The following is a 19811-nucleotide window of genomic DNA, read 5'->3' on the forward strand; positions in this document are numbered from 1 at the left end:
GGCAACCTGTTCACTAAAGTAAGACTACTTTTTAGAGATAAACTATGATGATTTACCATTTTATGAACTGAAGGTTAATGGTTTCAACTCTGACCTATAAAACTTTATGTAGGCCTAAATTTCGTAAATTTTGTAAAAAGTCAAAAATGTCCATGGTTTATTTTTTTATAAATCCTGTGAAAGGATTCATGTGAAAAATTGGGTATACAAATTGTAATGCCCATTTTGTATGCATAGGTTTAAACATCATCCTGCAAAAGGTTTTATAAAGCATTGAACAATCTTAACATTTATTTCTGTGTTTGAATGATATAAATCCAACCCTGCATCAAATGTGTTATTTTATACCATAAAAATTAATACGTAAATGTAATTATCTGTAGCTCAGTATTCAGTAAAAAAACAGCTGAGAAACATCATGTGATGTAAAATCAATACAAAATGAAAAAACAACCTTACATTATTTAACTTACCTTTATTGTCACTGTTTTAAGCACACAAAAGACAGAATATCCAAATAAATGTATATTGATAAACATATAGCCGAACAAAATAGATCTATGTTAGCTCCTGTCATCTGCAGTCTATGAAAAAGCATCCTGGTATTATTCAATAAAGCTTGATGATCACCAGAAGATTTAAACTCTTATATCGCCTTATAAACTTTACTGAGTCAATCACAATTGTCATTAAATATTTTGTCACTTTAATCATATTTTCTTTAACACTTTAAAAATGGCTGCTGGATTATTATACCCCATGCACAACCCAACTTTGGGTCATTTTTAACCCAGAATGTGTTTTGTAAGTCCAATATTTAAAAATAACTCAATTTTTAGAGTAAACTTTTTTCTCAAGCTTCATTTATTGTTTTTGTTAATTAAAATATAAACCATGTTAAAGTTTGAGAGTACGTACTGTAACCATCAATATTATCTAAAGATATGGATTGTACAAAGAAAACGGAGGAGGACAAAAGAAGCACTACCATTAGTGCACATCAATTGATTTAAAAACAACACACATAATTCATTAACTGTCCAAAGAATGTTATAAAAACATGATGTTTCAAAACATTTTTAACAATCTCCATTAAAAGCGATAGTGAATAGTCTTTTGAAGCAGATAATGGAAAAGTCCTGATAGAGAAGTCACTCCCCAACACTATTGCCCAATTCTGTTGAGCAGACTTTAATTGTTTTTAGCAGGTCATGATGAAAGATAAAGCCAGGTCAAGAACTTAATTTATATATTCCAGTCCAAAGTTACTCATTGTTTTGGTTAAGGCGATGGATGGGGTCTTGGATGTAATTTCCCATCATTGGGATTTTCCAATAGAGTGCTCTATTCCTGTATTGCTGCTGAAATTCCTGATGGGCAATGGGTCAGGATATCCTGTGTATTTCACAGGTATGGTCAAAGGGAAATCTGCCCGGCAATAACAAGGACTATGATTCCATAAGGTGTTGCATATGGAAAATACTAAAATAGATGTTGTATTGATATTTGATTTATTTGCTTTAACATTCAATATATTACTGTAATAACAATGTTTTTGTTTTTAAAATTGTTAAAATTAGTTTTACTTTTTATTTCCTATATGCACGGCTTACGGCCAAGTTATTTAGTTGTATTTAATGAATCTCCCCTTGGGGCTAGGTATACATTATATAAATCATAAATATTTCTCAGTTATACCACCAGTATTGGTAAGGAAAACAATATTGTTAATTGAAAAGTGCACGTTGTCACAATATATGGGGTATTGTCACAATGGAAAGGTAAAGCTTTTTAACAAAACTTAAACACTAAAACAATAACAAGAAATAAAATAATCCTTAAAAATAATTTTATTCTTACTGACAATATTAAACCATTATTTTTGACAACAGATATCAGTATTAATAAATTTAGATTAATAAATTAAGAAAATTGTAATATTCAAATTACATTTAACTTTGGGGATAAGACTGAGAATACAGTTATTTTATTAATGTATGGTAGCTTGTGTTTACAAAATACAAAAAAAGAAAGTATAATGACATTCGTATGAAGAATTTAAGTTTGAAAGATTGATATAAAAACCAGCATATTACAGAAAATCACTGATTGTGTAATAGCCTGTCAATTTTTAAAGCTTCTCATGCATCTCTATCATAAAAAATCCCCTCAAGAGCCCTGCGCTTTATAAAAACTGTCTGGCAGTAGACATTCAGCTTCACCTCTGACACGGGACCTCTGGGAAACACTGATGAGGATTACTGCTGCATGAACTGTGATGTTGCCAGGTATGCTCCTCCTCCTACCTCCCAGCCTCATCTTCTGAACGAGTCCTATAAATGTGTGAAAACTCTAAACCATCACCCATTTAATCTTAACTGAATGAACACAAAGTTGAATTATTTCCTATTTTAAATTGATACCGGTGTTTATTTTCTCGATCTGAAGAGATGACAAACAAATCATCATCAGCCATTCCTGTGGCTAACTATCCCAAAATGAAGCAAAAGCTCGGAAAGTTAATTTTTCCGAAAAAGAATTTGAAAACGCGAGTCAATATTACAGGTAGGTGAAAATATGTTCATTTTTGTCCTGAATAGGCTCACAGTGAATATCAATACAATAAAACATTTTATTTCAGCATTGTGTATAATGCAATACCAATTCTATTGTGCAAAACTGATATTTAATGTCATTTATTTAATTTACTTGTCAGAGTTTTAAATAAAAGTCTGTATTACCTTTTATGGTTTTTAACATTTTCGGAGTATTAGTATATTGTAAGTGTTTTGTTAAAAAGTGAAAACTTGGATCAACTTTAAAAAAAAAACTTCAATTGGTAACACCTAAAAAGTTTTTTTTAACTTATATGTTGATGGGAAAAATACTTAAAATGAAAACATTTTGTGAAAGTAATTTTTTTTATCCAACTTTTCATTTTCTATGGTATTAGGTCAGCTTTGATCCATAAAGTAAATAAATCATAAATAACATACATAGATAGGTATAGATATAGTTTACATTTAACATGTCTTTTATGATTTTTTTTCCATTTCATTCATTCTTATTTTCACTTTATGACAACAAACAACACAGCCCAGTCTTTGAAAACCCAGCTAAATCATTTTAACATAAATACAAGATCATTCTGTGAAAACATAATCTTGATATATTTAATACTGACCGATTAAGGTCAGGTCAAATATTAAAATCAATGTGAAATCAAACTTTAATGCTCCTAATCTCATAACAAGATTACGAGACTTTAATTTCACAGACATGGTCACATGCAAAAGCAATTCATGTACACTCCATGAAGAAATGCAAACCAGTTCATGCATTGAAGAAAAAATTAAATCCAATATTGCTTGCGCCCAATATTATTCCTCTTTAATCCATCCTTCTTCTGTGCCCCACAGAGGTCCGCACATTTCATCAGAATCTACAACTACGCCACTTTGTGGATGCTGGGAAACAGCTGCTTAATCGGGAACACCGTCTGTTTATTCTGAAGCAGGAAGGGATTGAATCCAGAAAGAAGCTAATAGAGGAAGAAGATGATTCAGAGGCCAAACTCGCAAAAGACTATGAAGATTTGTTGAAGTCCGTGATGGAAACACTTGAGAATTCCCTGGACCTCCACGGTGTAGAGGAACAAGAAGAACTGAAAGAAGCGGTTCAAGCCATTCTGAACGAGGAGGAGCAAGACATACAGTGGGAAGGGTTTAAAGAAACAGAACGCCCACCATGGAGGCCAAGACGCTGTAAACAGAAACACGATGCTTTGCTGGAGAGACTCGTTCAGAGTCGGATGCATGAGGCACAGTTAGACTCAAGTGTTGAAACGCATTCTGCCTTGCACAAATCCATCATTAGTAAAGCAAAACAATGTAAAGAAGATTTACTGAAAGTTGTGACGTGGGTGAAGAGCTGCTACCCAGAACAAGAGAATGTGTGTCAGCTTTATGCTACCCTGTATCACAAGACCTTCAGTGATGAGCTAAGAGCAGTTGCTAAGTTTGAACTATGTGATGATGACTGCTTTGATTTATTGCACTCGGTGAACTTTTATTATCCCAGGTAAGTGAAACAAATGAGACCCTCCCTTTATCTCTCAAAATGATCATGACAACAGTTTTAATTGAAACCATTGTATGGATTTTTGAATGAGTAAGTCTTGTTGTTTGTTTGCAGTATTTTAAATGACAGCAGGATAAAAGATGCGATTGATCAGACACAGCTTGAACCACTGCTTCCTGAAGACATCATTGGACCATTGGAAGAGCAGTTTTTAACCAGCATAGAGGTGTGGGGAGCTTTAATGCCTTTATAAAATATATGGCCCTGCCTGTAAAAATAGAGCTAAAATCATTTTTTGTGATTTACTGTTTTGTGAAGAACATTCTGTGAAAATACAACCTTTTATATCTTTAATATTGACTGAGTAAGGTCATGTCAAACTTTGATGTTTCTAATCTCATCATTAGATTGTGCGACTTTAGCCTGGATTTCTACACAGGGTCACATAATAAAAATTGTTCCTGTATTTTGTTTCATTTAAAATGTTTTTTGCACATTGAAATTCATTTTACAAATTCAATTTTAGAATATTTTGCTGTAAAATAAGAGTTCAATATCAGTACAAATCATACATTTATACGTTTGGCAGACCCTTTTATCCAAAGTAAATTACAGTGCATTACAATGTATACATGTTTCCTGGGTTCAAACCCTCAATTTTTTTGGTTCTGGAAACACAATGGTCAACAACTAATCTATGCAACACAAATTCTTACTAGTTTGTAGGCCTCGTTTTGAAACACAATTACAAAAACATCCCTAAAAGAAAATAGATTCACTTACCATAATTCTTGTTTTAAAGGGATAGTTCACCCAAAAATGAAAATTCTGTCATCATTTCTCACTCTCATGTTGTTACAAACCCAAATTAATTTCTTTGTTCTGATGAACACAAAGGAAGATATTTTGAGAACCATTCAAAAATGAAGGAAGTAAATAGGGTCCACGAATGGTTTGGTTACAAACATTTCTCAAAATATTCATCAGAACAAATAAATATATGTGGGTTTGTAACAACATGAAGGCGATTTTAAACCGCGGCAATGAGACTGTCTCCAATTTTATGGAGAAAATAATTTGTCTTGAAGCAACACCACAGAATTTTTTTATCTCTTAAAATAACGTTTCCAAAAAGTTTCAGTCGTTCATCCACTCGAAACAGGGTGAACTGCACTTTCACTTTCGCTTTGCAGCCCTCTATCGGCCAAAACTGCACTAAAGAAGTTTCCAACCGTCGGGTCGCGGTCCTGTAGTTTGAGTGAAAACTACAAAAACTTGCTCAACGGCCGACCTACAATCCAATGCAGTAGGCTAAATTAATTACGACAGTGGTAATGGACAATTCCGCTTCCAACCTGTAGGGGGAGCAAAGAGCAAAAACTCTTTAGTGTTGCTTTAAAACAAACACCACACAGATGTATAAATGACAACAAAACCTGATTGTCCCCATAGTGTGACTTTAGGTAAATAAATCGTGTTTAATGTATATTTAGAATAATTGTTTTGGAAAATGCATGGAAATGTGTATACTGTATATAAAGACTGAAGTGTGTTATTTTCAAGCCTGAATCTTAAAATAAACTATTTTAAAACATCATGTATTTCCTCACATTATTGTTTGTTAGAATAATCTGAGCACATGGCTCAAGGAGGCTCTGAACATAGAAGAGACCGCCTGGAAAACGGGAAAACTTCCAGAGCTAAGAGATCAGATCTACTTCTGTCCACTCAAGATCGATGTGATTCAGGTGCTGATAAATGACAATATGTACAAAGTAATTACAAATACTTTTAACAAATAATTGTATTTCATACTAACTTTTTGTTGCACTGTTTCCAGTTTTTTCATGGCATGGTAACATCTGTTCAAGAGGTGCTTGGTGGTGATGAGACAAAAGCTCAAAGGGTAACAAGCCAGATGAGCAATTTTCTGACAGAGTCAGTATATTTAAGTTATTAAATATTATTTTATAAATACTTTTCACAAAACGTTTCCAATAATTTCAATTCTCATCCTCACAGTTACAAAACATTTAATCAGAAGGTCATCAAGGAGAAACAAACAAACTCTGAAGCTGTTGTGATGGCCAACCTCTCATGCATCATGCCCTTCAGGTGGGTTTTACTTTAGCTCATGATCAGTCAATGTTGTCAAACATTCGTGTGACCTTGTGTTAAGTGTGTTGTGCTTTCACAGAGACTACATTATAAACAATGCACATCTGTTTCCTGATGACGTCCAAACAAATTGTCTGTCTTTGCTGAACGCCATGAGAGACAACAGCCATTGCTACTTCACGTCTAACATTCACAAAGATCTTAAGGTAATCACAAATTTTATTTAAGAAACAAGTTCAAATAACATTTATGATATGTACACCTTTACATATCAACACAATGTTTTATTGTCCTGTTTATTGTTTTTTATGATGTTTATGTTGGCAGTATATACTCTTGTGCTAGTAGTTAGCTAGCAAGTCTTATTTCCTTCCATTGTACGTTTTGACAAACTATTTCCTTTAATTATTTTCTCCCCCTGTATGGGATTGCTTTCAAAGGGCTAATAAACTACCTCAATGCTTGAGTAAGTCCACCAGATCCTGCATATGATTTCTTTGTATATGCCTTACAGATGTTTATGTATTTTTCTGCAGGAGTTGTACAAAAAACTTGGTTCCTCTAAATGGCTCAAGGACAGTGAAGGTGTATGTGAAGAGCTGCTCGCAAAGCTAGACGTACACATACAGAAATTCAACCATTTGGAGGAAAAGTGTTGCCAGGTAGGAACTGATTTTCTCATTTAGCCATTTGATGAGTAAATATTTAAACCCATTTCATATTGATTGATTCATTCATTTATTTGTTTATGTCATGGTCAGGAGCTGCTGGGTGTGCTGCATAAGGAGTTTCTGGCTGAATATGTACGTAAAATGATGAAGAACAAAATCCGATTCGCAGATCAAGAAAAGCAACAGAAGGCTTCAGAGGCGCTTTGCAAAAACAACGACAGCATACACGAGCGCCTAACCGCAGCTGTAAGTTCACAATACAGTAATGCATCTATACAGTAATGCATTTATACAGTTATGCATCTATACAGTAATGCAACTATACAGTAATGCATCTATACAGTAATGCATCTATAAAGTAATGCAACTACAGTAATGTATTTATACAGTAATGCATCCACAATAATGCATCTATACAGTAATGCATCTATACTGTAATGCATCTATACTCTAATGCATCTACAGTAGTGCATCTATAAAGTAATGCATCTATAATGCATCTACAATAATGCATCTATACAGTAATGCATCTATAATGCATCTACAATAATGCATCTATAATGCATCTACAGTAATGTATTTATACAGTAATGCATCTAAAAAGTAATGCATCTATAATGCATCTACAGAAATGCAACTACAATGCATCTACAGTAATGCATCTATACAGTAATGCATCTATACAGTAATGCATCTATACAGTAATGCATCTATACTGTAATGCATCTATACTGTAATGCATCTATACTCTAATACATCTACAGTAATGTATCTATACTGTAATGCATCGACAGAAATGCATCTATAATGCATCTACAGTAATGCATCTATACAGTAATGCATCTATACTCTAATGCATCTATACTCTACTGCATCTACTGTAATGTATCTATACAGTAATGCATCTAAAAAGTAATGCATCTATAATGCATCTACAGAAATGCATCTATACTCTAATGCATCTACAGTAATGTATCTATACAGTAATGCCTCTGAAAAGTAATGCATCTATAATGCATCTACAGAAATGCATCTATAATGCATCTACAGTAATGCATCTATAATGCATCTACAGTAATGCATCTAAAAAGTAATGCATCTATAATGAATCTACAGAAATGCATCTACACAGTAATGCATTTAATACATCTATCTCTAATGCATCTATACTCTAATGCATCTACAGTAATGTATCTATAAAGTAATGCATCTACAGTAATGTATCTATACAGTTATGCATCTAAAACGTAATGCATCTATAATGCATCTACAGAAATGCAATTACAATGCATCTACAGTAATACATCTATACAGTAATGCATCTATACAGTAATGCATCTATACTCTAATGCATCTATACTCTAATGCATCTACAGTAATGTATCTATACAGTTATGCATCTAAAACGTAATGCATCTATAATGCATCTACAGAAATGCAATTACAATGCATCTACAGTAATACATCTATACAGTAATGCATCTATACAGTAATGCATCTATACTCTAATGCATCTATACTCTAATGCATCTACAGTAATGTATATATACAGTAATGCATCTAAAAAGTAATGCATCTACAGAAATGCATCTATAATGCATCTACAGTAATGCATCTATACAGTAATGCATCTACAGTAATGCATTTATACAGTAATGCATCTATAATACATCTAAAAAGTAATGCATCTATAATGCATCTACAGTAATGCATCTATACAGTTATGCATCTACAGTAATGTATCTATACAGTAATGCATCTAAAAAGTAATGCATCTATAATGCATCTACAGAAATGCATCTATAATGCATCAACACAGTAATGCATCTATACTCTAATGCATCTACAGTAATGTATCTATACAGTAATGCATCTAAAAAGTAATGCATCTATAATGCATCTACAATAATGCATCTACAGAAATGCATCTATAATGCATCTACACAGTAATGTATCTATACTCTAATGCATCTACAGTAATGTATCTATACAGTAATGCATCTAAAAAGTAATGCATCTATAATGCATCTACAATAATGCATATATAATGCATCTACAGAAATGCATCTATAATGCATCTACAGTAATGCATCTATATAGTAATACATCTATGCCAATGCTGTATAACATAACATATTTTACGATGTGGCTAATTCGTATGACCACATTCATACATTTTTTAACAATTTGCCTTTGCCCCTGTGACATTGGGGTTAGGGGTGGATTTCGTTCTTTATAATAACCATACATTTTTGCACAATTAACCTTAAAACCTTAGCCAACTCGTAACATATGTAAGAATTCTGGTAAAATCAGGCTGTCTATTCACAACGTATTGTTTCATTGTCTCCTCAATGTATTACATACAGGGCTCAAACATGGATTGGTTGAAAGACATTCTTCTAAAATTAGCAGGGCTGCTTATGCTACAGGATCCAGACAGTATAAAGTTGGAGCTGGTTAACCTGTTGAGAGATTACCCTGACTGCAGGTATGATACTTAATGCTGTGGTTTGAATGATTAAATGTGTTTTCCTCGTCTCTAAGCACGTATGTTTATTTCCTTACAGTAAACGTCATGTTTCAGCTTGGCTGAGCCTCAAGTCAAACCTTTCTGCCTCGGACCTCAAAATGATCCTGAAGTGCGTCACTTTCAGCCAGGATCAGATTAAAGAAGAGCAGGAGTCACTTCAGTGTAACCAGAGCTTCTTTTCTCTAGTGAGGATTAAATAAATTGTGTATAATAACAGTTTGATGCTACTGCATTTCTGTGAACTACTGTATGCATTGCTTTAGCAACTCCACTGTCATGGGTCTGCTTACCAAAGACTTGACATACTGTGCCAATCAAACACTGCAAAAAATGACTTTCTTACTTAGCATTTTTGTCTTGCAGTGCACTTATTACTTGAATAGACTGCATGTCGCATGTCGCTTTATAAATGTGATTATTACAGTACATAATGATAATGCACTCATTTTGAAAGCAATACCCTGCACTCCAGTATTCAGTATTATGTAATGTAAATGATGTAATAAAATCGTACTGTTTTTTTTGTAATGGTATCGTATCATTTGACTTCATTTTTTGCAACTGTGATGCCTAAGGAAACTTGTGAACAGGAAGGGATGTGTTAGTAGTACAAAGTAAAAACACTTAGGAAACACATTTGCCTCCACAGTTACAAGCAGTAGTTCCTGTAAGTCTTTAAAAAGACTCAGGCTTAAAGGTTCTATTCCTGGAAAGCTGTTTTCCTTTGGAGGGAAACAGGATGTACTTATGATGACGTGTACACATTTTTATTTTCAGTTTCCTATCCTTAAATATTACCTGTCCATTTATTATTACCTAATGTTTTCATAAAATTCATACGAATTTTAGGAGTTGGCTAATTCATTTTAATTTCTACTAAGTGAATCGTACAAAAACATATGATTATCATAAAAAACAATAACGAAACCCTGCCCCTAACCCCAACGTCACAAAAATGTACAAATGTGGTTGTACAAATTAATATGAATTAGCCACCTCAATTCCATGAGATATTGGTCTTTTGTCAAGTTCGTTTGAATAAAAAATAATTATGAAAAGTGTTTAATGTCAAAAACAACATAGCTAGACATGTAATAGGAAAAAAGCTTAATTTATTACAAAATAAATAATTACTATACATAACATGTAAACACATCAGCAGTACTGGACATGTAAACAGTCGTTGTGTTGTTATTATCAACGAGGACCCAAACAGCAAAGGCCCATCAGGGGATGGGAACAGTTTTTAGGATTTTGACATCCCAGGCGACCCACTTCCAAAATCTTCCTCACTTGTTGTTTTGATAACGTCTTCTTCCAGCGCAGCAGTCCGGGCAAATACTGCTCACTAGGAAACATTGAGAAGATTTCAGTTGTCATAAAAAATCACGAAAACTTTTCCAAAGAAAGTTACCATTATATTTTTATATGCTGTATGTATATAAAGGAGGTCAGGTGTTGGCTGAATACCTGTCTTCTGGAAGGTCTTTGAACAAAGTACCACAGGTAAACTTCAGTGTTTCAACATCATGAGTAAACAAAACTTCACTCATTTTCACGAGGAGCTGATTCTGTTCAACATCGACATTCTGTAGGAAACAAAAGATGGATACATCACACGTCCTGCATCCATACTGAATGTTGCATGCTGAATTTTTTTTTTTAAGGGCCAGTAAATAAAAACGTTTTAATGAAAATGACAAAATAATTTTTACCAGTTGAGTAAATGTGTTGTGAAAGTTCTGAGCATCTTGTCTTATCACTTCTTCAACATCTTCCCATCTCTTCTGCAGTCTTTTAAACTTGGTATTTATCATGCAATGCAAATACACACGGGAAACACAATCGTATGCTAGATTCACAATGATCTATCAGAAAGAAAGATAAAGAAAGTGGAGGAGAGTATGAGGTTGAGATCAGATTAAGCAACATTTAATTAGGCAACATCTTTGTGATTGGGTTTATGCACCTACCGGTTTTATCTCGTCTGCCGCTTGAGTCTGAGGCAGAGATTCACACAGCTTTTCAATTTCCTCTGTCAGGTTATAAATACACTCATTCCCCTTTTCGAAATAACTTCTCAAATTCACCTGAAAGTGAAAATACTTTTAAATATATTTTATTTATTTGTTTAATTAACACTCTACAATGGCTGGGTTATTTTTGACCCATAATGGGTAAATATTGGACATATATTTGGTTAAAAATGAGCCAATGTTAGGGCATAATAACCCAGCTGTTCGGTTAAAACAACCCAGCATTGGGTAAATTTTAACCCAGCTGTGTTCTGTCCAATATTTACCCAACATAGGTCATAAATAACCCAGCCATTTTTAGAGTGCAATATGTTGTATAATTGGATTTCAAATAAGTAATGAATGACACAAGAGAGTTTAAAACACAATAAACCTGTGGTAACCGTGGTATAACCGTAACAATTGACTCTGGTCCTTTAAATTATTTGAAATTAATGTACACTTGTGGCGTAATGACACTCTGCGCATTACCACCTTGACTGTGCATTATTTTTGAATAATTCAACCGCCAATCATCAATAATTTTTTACAAATCCTATACACAATGCACTATATGAGCAAAACAATGTGACAGTTTACAGTTATACTATAGATTACTGTATTGGTCTGTCATAGCAGGGGCGTAGCTAGGAGGGGGCCTGGGTGGGCATTGGCCCCCTCATTTACATGTCTGCCCCCTCAGATTTCCAATTGCTTAAAATAAAATAAGAAAATGTTGATTTCTTAGTCTGATTGATAGATTGACCAATCAAAATGCTGCACTGTAAAATGCAGCTGTTTTCAAACTTGATTGGATTAGCTCATGTCATGTGTTGTTGTGCGTAACTTACACTGTCATCTTCGCATGACAGTTGATTAATATTCGGTGACAATGGCAGCTGGTGCGCAAAGTACAATATTACGCTTTTTCAAAAAAGCACGGAAAGATAAGCGAGAAGGAGAAAATGTGCCATCTACATAATCTAAGTCTACTTCATGTTCTGCTGAAACAGTGAAGTAAATAAGCTGTTTAAATGTGTACAGGTGTTAAGCTGTTTTATTTATAGGTGTGAAGGTATTGCCCCCTCATTTTAAGATGGGACCCCCCAAAAATAAAATTCTAGCTACGCCTCTGTGTCATAGTGCCTTGTTTATTGAAGAACCTGATATGTATGTAGTTTAAAGCAACACTATGTAGTTTTTTTACCTTTAAATAATGTCTCTAAAATTATTTCAGTGATAGAACAACTTTTAACTAGACAAATTGTACTATTGCTGCAACCTGAGCAGCCTCCTAGCTGCTACAAGCAGACTCTGAAAGTGGCGGTGGAGGGTAGGAAACACAGCCCCGCCCCTCCCCCTGCCTGCAGAAGAGTGTCTGATAATAGGCACTGTTGCGCTTTTCAACCACATGGGGGAGCTGTAAGTCATTTTTACATGGAAACTACATAGTGTTGCTTTAATGCTGCGTTTACACCAGCCGCGGTAGAGGCATCAAGAGCGAGTGATTTCAATGTCAAGTCAATGTGAAGACGCGTTGACGCGTGTTTGAAGGTCTCGCGGCGCGATGAGGCGTTTAGCGCAGCAGACGCGATTCCGCCTCATTCGCGCATCTAGTTCACGGAAATTGAGTGTCTGGCGCGGTACGTGCGAATTGTGCTTTTTGTGCATTTTGCATTTGACGCAAATTTGCGACTGCCGCCCGAGTTGAAAACTTTGAACTTTGAACGCCACGTTAACCAATCAGGAGCCTGCTAGCTGCTGTGGCGGTGGCCCCGCCCGGAGTCACTCATTCAACATAAAGGAAGGCTTTATATCGTCCATGAGCAGTCACCCGGAGCTATACGACACAAGTTATTATTTTTATAGAGACAGGAAAAAAAGGACCTCACTTGGAAGAGTGTCAGTGAGGACATTGGGAAACCTGGTAAGTTGTAAATACACATTTCACTTTTGAGTCACGTGAAGTTTATCGACCTGTGCTGTTTACTTTCCCCCTATAGTAAGGTGACTAAATACAAACCGGTAAATCTCTCGATAAATGCACAATCAACATCAGCCATCTTGCAAACAGACAACCGCATAGCACTTGCCCCTCCCACAAGAAGTGGATTTTGCCTCTGATGCGCGTCAAATACTTGTGTTTTCCGCGCGTCTAGAGCGAAGTACACGTGCGGAAAAAGCAAGCGTTTACGCGTAACTGAATGCATTCAAACTGTTCAAGTGGCAAACTAGGCGCGGTAGACACGATTTTGACGCCTCAAACGGGGTTGGTGTAAACCCAGCATAACTGTTATTGCGCTTTTCCATTGCGTAGTACCCAACAATTTAGGTTGGGTAAGGTCGGGTCAGCTCATCTCACTTTGGCTTGGTTAGCTTTTCTATCGCGTTTAGTAACACTTCGGAGTGGGAGGGATTATGGCGTGTCGTTAAATTTGCGCTGCCTACTGCTGCGTTGTTGGAATGCTATACAACCCCATACCACAAATAGATGTTTGCGTTTATCACTACCTCTGTCTCACATGACGATTTCTGTACAAACACCAGTGGCGTCAGACGATGAGTTCCGCTGAGCCTCATTTAAGTTGCATTTAAGCATATATGCGGACGTGCGCGTTGCGAATGTGCCGCCACAAACTGCAAGTTTGTTAAAAAAACTGGTATGGTGTTCCTGATTCTTAACTTGTAAATGTTTTCAGTGCTAAAAGGGAGTTTGGGAACTTACAGCAAAGCACAGATGACAACAGGTTTACTTGAGAGAGCGCAAGCTAGCATGAAGGTAAAGCTCATCTTTTACATTAAAGCAATGATGCTGGTAGTGACGATTCTCTCAGACCAATCAGTGATCTACAGTGTTTTCGCGTCACGTTTTGGTATCAGCTCGGCTCGCTTGGAACCCCAATCAAGGTGGTACTAAAAAAAATATCAGGTACTACGTATTGCACCCAGTAGAAAAGCCCCCTTACATTATTAGGTCCGGACTTTCCGCCCCCATTCTGTCTGTTTGGGAATTACCCCAACTGTCCTTATGTGTACATTATGAACACAGCTGATGATGAGAAATTGACTTACTTGTGCTGTGTGCTTTATCTTCTTGTGCACAATAGATAAAGCATGATCTTCAAGCTTTTTTAACATGTCCACAGTGTCCTTACTTTGTGTACCAATCTGGTCAGCCAAATATCTAAAACAAAATAAATACAACTTACAATTAGTAACCTAGTAAAACAAACAGTGAAGAGTAGTGACATTTTACACCAAATACATATACAGCACAAATTACACTATAGATAGGAAAAAGTAAATAAATTATACAGTGATATACTTTTGGATTTACAAGGACAGCAATTCATGAAGTTAATACTAACCTGAGTTTCATGCAGGTGCTTATTATCCTAAACAGATGAATGGAGTTTGCCATCGGGTGCTTGAGATTCTTAAGATGTTGTTTCTTTACATGCACATAACTAAAAAAACACGCACATTAGTTTAGGCCTACTTTTTGATATCATTTTGGTATAGCATACAAAAACATACAACAAGCGTGTTTTTAAAGAAACAGAAGAGTAGAAACTTACTTCTGAACAAAAATGTGAAGCTCTCCAAGACAGAGTATTTGTACCATATGCATCAAAGTCAGACTAAACTTTTTAGCGTTTTGAATAACAGATATCAGGCACTGTAAAGACATAAGAACATAAATATAAGTGTTCATTAACACTTTTCAAAAACATTTGAAATCCATTTTACAACCTTTTCAGATTTCTCAAGACTGCAATACCTGAGTGACATCAAAATGCACTCTTATGAACCATTCTTCATCCATTGACGTCTCTTTATGTTCCTCCTCATAGTCCAAGATATTTTGTAGAACCCTAGAAATTTCATCCTGCAGGAGTTTAAGAGAGACACATGTACCTAAATATCATATGATACAGTTTTTGGAGCCTTTTATGCATTAATGAAACTGTCGTACCTTCAGTATGGTCAATAGTTTCTGCTTTGCTTTTTCAAACCATCCTGAGATCAGCAGAGGATCACAGTCACTGAAGACATCCCGTGAATCTGGACTAAAACATAATCAAGTGTATACTTATTCAAGCAGTTCTGTTTTTTTTTAAATAATAAATCTATGTAGACGTGAGCAATAATGATCATCATACAGTACCTGAAAAAAACACGTTTCCCCCATTGCAGAAGACAGAAGGTCTCATTCACTGGAAGATCTTTGGTTACAAGCAGGTCCAACTTAGTAAACAAGTGACGGTTGTAACTTTGAATCAGGTAACCCAGCAGCCCAGCATCTTTTAGGACAGGTGTTAATCGATGCACTTCATTGAGCATCACATTCTCAGTGCTCTTTAGAAATTCCTCTATTTGTTCAGATCTTTGTGTTGTTGTGCTCTCTACAGGCAGGATGAGAAAGTGTTGCTCTATGTGCTCATCTATTAACTGTTGGAATTCACACAGCCAGTCTTGAGGATAGCTGCCTTCTTTCTTGTCTACGGTAACACCATTCTGTTCACCCCATTTTTTCATCATCACAGCCGCAGTCTGAAGGTCCTGAGGATTTGAATGTGCATTTACAGTCTTTTTAAGAACATTGAGCACTTTTTCTCCATTCACTAACTCTGTAGAGATCAGATCAGGGTACTGTTGGGTTCTTTCCGTGTTAGATATCTGTCCTCCTGTTGAAAGCAGGAATTTGGGGTATGAAAATGAAATTTGCTTAAATGCAAACTCAGATGTGACATCATTCCATGTTGCAACCTTAATCCTGGTTATACAACAACAACATGCTTGGATTTTATACACATAGAGTGGCATTCAAAAAAATTTTTCTTTAAAAATTAAGCATAACTTAAATAAATAAAAAATATTTTAAAAATGTAAAATTCTTATATTATAGAAATTACATTGTATAGAATATATAATTTAGCTTTAATGATAGAGAAAATACTTTCAAGCTGGAATGAGTTCAAATAATTTGCAATGTATATTTAAACCTCTATTTTTTTAAATGCCAAAATCCTCAGGGATTTTTTTCAGGCACAACTGATATTTTCAAGCCTTAATGTGAATGAACATTAAAAGGTGTTAACCTTATATCTCACTATTAAAGACAAATGAAAAGAGAAAGCTTTACCATTTGTTGTATCTGTGTGCTGTACCATGTTGTTCAATAGAGGATTCCAACCATCTTTATCTTTGCCATGTTTTTTCCATCTCCGCATGTTTGAGCTGCGCATTTCACTAAATTTCATGTTTGAAAGGAATAAAGAACTGCAGAGTTGCAGCACAATATTTATAGTGAGATAGCCCCACCCATAAACCAGGTACATTTAATGGGGTTTCCCATGAAGGCTGTAGCATCCAATAGGATCCTGGCTTTTTGTCTGTTTGGTACTTTCCCCTCAGCCAGCAGGTTGATGTCATGGGAATGATCCTCTAGTCAAGGATACATGGAAACAAGTTAGATGGATTCTATTGTATCCTTTAGGCTTAAACGAAAGTGAAACCCATCACTTGGATGTGCCATCATAATTTAATATCAGCACACAGTAACTATTAAACATCACAGGAACATAACAGTTGTCAGTCATCAGTGAAAGTGATGATGAAAGTGAAAGGTGTTTCATTCACCGCACGGCATGGCGTCACACCTTTCTTTACTTTGGGGAAATCCATCTTTCAAATCTGCTTTTATACTTTATGATCAGTTCTGCAAATCTGCAAATAATAAATATTTGTTTTTGTTTAGAAAAGTAATAACTTAAAGTCAGTCAATTGAACTAAAATAATGTAAATAATAAATCATCTAGACAGTCTATAAGCTACATCAAACAATTAAATTAAAGGTCAGACTCAAAAGACCCATAAAATAATCTACTAATTTTAGGTAGGCCTATCATTACTCCTAAACACACAAAGGACAGCGAAGAATAAAAATAATATCAGACATAATGTTTTAACGTTTGAAAATGCAAGGCAAACCATGTTGCTTTTATGGTAGACTTTTTTAATTTATTAAAGAATTTTCCACTTCTTTGTTAAAAAAAATCTGCATCCACACAAACATGCAAAATCCTGTAAAAAGCACTGTCAAGAGCATGCCAAACCAACAGAGGGTGATATATCCCTAACCGTAAAGCCATGTTGGCCTATCAGAAGCCATTGCAGTCTTGCCTCTGCAAAAACAACAACATCATAGGCCAAAAACTCCCCCATTACACAACAACATTTTTATAAAAGTTCAGTTTCAGTCACCTAATACTGCGTTTGCGTGTGCATGAACGGCCAAACTGCATAGAAAAAGCTATGTTTAAATAAACTGTGTATGTGTTGACAGGGCCTTAAAATTCGAAAAAGAGGATAACACGAGCGCTCTGTTAAATGTCATGTAAGCAGCAACTTAAAAAATATACAAACAAAGGCTGCTTGCTCTGAACTTTGATTCATTCGATTGGACACTATCTAGAGAAGGCCTAGAAATTTTTCAGCGTTCAGAGCACTCCAACAAAAATACAGGAGGCCCAGGATGCATAAACAGCGTGCAAAACGCTCACTGCCAATAGAAAACTATTTTTAAAAGGCGCCTCTCACTGCAAATAATAGAAAAACATGACGTCTCCATCTGACCGTCCACCAATCACACTTTCAGAAAAAAATGGTCACAAAAGCTGTCACTGGGGCAGTCTGATTTGTACCACTTAAGTACAGATATATATTTATTTGGTACCAGTGTGTACCTTGAGGTACTAATATGCACTCTTTTGTACAAATAAATACATCTATGAACTTTATAGGTGCAGAGGTGTTTTTATTTTTAAAAGGGTACCGCCCCAGTGACAGCAAAGGAACATTTTTGATTGTTTTTTTTCGGATGGTGTAGGAGTCACAAAATCTGTTTTTATAACCAACCTCAAATGCTTCACACACATGCGTTAAACTCTATAACAAAACTATCAATATCAGATAAAAGTTGCAAGCATATCTGTTTCCTTAAAGGAAAACACCACAGTTTTTCAATATGTTATTATGTTCTTAGCTCAACTTAGACAAATTAATACATACTTATCTTTTTTTAATGCGTGCACTTTTAATCTTTGTACAGCGTCTCATGAATGTGCAGCGGCGGAGCCAGACATTGTAGACATTGGGGGCTTAGCCCAAATCTAGGGGTTTCAAAGCATGGTCTCCATTTATGACAGCTTTATAAACTATTTTTTTATCTAAGTGTTCTCTGTATTATCATTTTGAAACTGTAACATAACAAATTTTGACAATGACACTTTAACTTCTCTTATCTGAAAATAGGAAAATAGGCTAAATAATTAGCATATTGTAATGTAAGATATTGATGATTCACATTTTATAACTGTCTATCAATGTATTTCTGAGGAGATGCATATGGGCAAAACATACGCTGCCTAAATGCTTTCTCACCTTCTTACTTCTGACGTCTTTAAAAAAAATTGTAGATCCATCTATAAAAAGGGGATAGATGATATGTGCAATGAGCAAGTTTTTTTTCAAAGTTTTAATTTACTGTGATTACTTTAAATATAACGCTACTGATGACAGTGTGCAGCAGAGCAGGCAGACTATATCAGATTGCTAACAGTAGCCATGCAGATAATATATCAGTTAATGCTACAGTATTTACATCACATAACTATATAGACTTTTACAGTAATAATGAAGGCACTGTAATAATGAACACATTGAAAAATGTGTTTACTGTGGGTAGATTCAGCATATTAATTTGCCTTCAACTTTAATCTCATATTCATTTTCACTGGAGTGGAGGACTGGAGTTTAAAGCTGAATGCGGCCACCTAGCATACTGGATGAATTATTTTACAGATTTGAAAAGATTCAGGGCTTTTGACATAACATTCAAGGCTAGCGCCACCCCTGTGAATGTGTTAGCATTTAGCCTAGCCCCATTCATTCCAAACAGGGATGAATTTAGAAGCCACCAAACACTTCCATGTTTTCTCTATTTAAAGACTGCTACATGAATAGTTACACGAGTAAGTATGGTGGCACAAAATAAAACTTTTGTTTGGAGCCATAGAAATGAATGGGGCTAGTCTAAATCAGGGCTTTTAACCAGATTTTTTCCCAATTGGTTCGTTCCGAACAGAAACGATTACAGTTATGCTGCTTACATTATGTAGGCAGCATAACTGTATAATTCTGACACGAATACATTTGTTGAGTGCACTTAAACACGCGCACACACACCGACGGAGGACAAATTCCAAACGGCGCTTTGGGAAGAAGATGCAGCATAAACAGTCGCTCCACATAAAGTGAAAATGACGTTGTTTTTCAGTGCTTTATTCACCAAATGTATTTTAATGGACGACAGTATGAGACACAGTATCG

General features: G+C 35.3%; 2 protein-coding genes across 2 annotated transcripts; one reads left to right on the top strand and one right to left on the bottom strand.

The window, feature by feature from the left end:
- The first annotated feature begins 2333 nt into the window (after positions 1–2333).
- Positions 2334–9930, top strand: tnfaip2b (tumor necrosis factor, alpha-induced protein 2b). Its single transcript, XM_055170072.2, has 11 exons — positions 2334–2565; positions 3420–4080; positions 4195–4306; positions 5706–5828; positions 5921–6018; positions 6103–6195; positions 6278–6404; positions 6735–6860; positions 6960–7115; positions 9239–9360; positions 9440–9930. Exons 1-11 carry the CDS (start codon positions 2451–2453, stop codon positions 9600–9602), a joined length of 1896 nt encoding a protein of 631 aa, XP_055026047.2. The 5' UTR covers positions 2334–2450; the 3' UTR covers positions 9603–9930.
- A 564-nt stretch (positions 9931–10494) lies between these two features.
- On the bottom strand, positions 10495–19188 carry LOC129415893 (exocyst complex component 3). The gene is made up of 11 exons (XM_055170073.2): positions 16564–19188; positions 15586–16105; positions 15394–15487; positions 15199–15306; positions 14996–15096; positions 14786–14884; positions 14490–14601; positions 11376–11492; positions 11118–11270; positions 10873–10991; positions 10495–10750 (listed from the first exon to the last, which is right to left on the bottom strand). Exons 1-11 carry the CDS (start codon positions 16757–16759, stop codon positions 10600–10602), a joined length of 1770 nt encoding a protein of 589 aa, XP_055026048.2. The 5' UTR covers positions 16760–19188; the 3' UTR covers positions 10495–10599.
- Between the last annotated feature and the right edge of the window lie 623 nt (positions 19189–19811).

Source organism: Misgurnus anguillicaudatus, chromosome 11, assembly GCF_027580225.2.
Source record: "Misgurnus anguillicaudatus chromosome 11, ASM2758022v2, whole genome shotgun sequence".
NCBI classification, from domain to species: domain Eukaryota; kingdom Metazoa; phylum Chordata; class Actinopteri; order Cypriniformes; family Cobitidae; genus Misgurnus; species Misgurnus anguillicaudatus.

Coding starts and splice junctions, on each gene's coding strand:
- tnfaip2b (XM_055170072.2), top strand. CDS start 2,451: ATGACAAACAAATCATCATCAGCCATTCCTGTGGCTAACTATCCCAAA. Junction 5,829..5,920: donor TCAAGATCGATGTGATTCAG/GTGCTGATAAAT, acceptor CACTGTTTCCAG/TTTTTTCATGGCATGGTAAC. Junction 9,361..9,439: donor AGAGATTACCCTGACTGCAG/GTATGATACTTA, acceptor ATTTCCTTACAG/TAAACGTCATGTTTCAGCTT.
- LOC129415893 (XM_055170073.2), bottom strand. CDS start 16,759: ATGTACCTGGTTTATGGGTGGGGCTATCTCACTATAAATATTGTGCTG. Junction 16,106..16,563: donor GCACACAGATACAACAAATG/GTAAAGCTTTCT, acceptor TGCTTTCAACAG/GAGGACAGATATCTAACACG. Junction 11,493..14,489: donor AGATAAAGCACACAGCACAA/GTAAGTCAATTT, acceptor TTTCACTTTCAG/GTGAATTTGAGAAGTTATTT.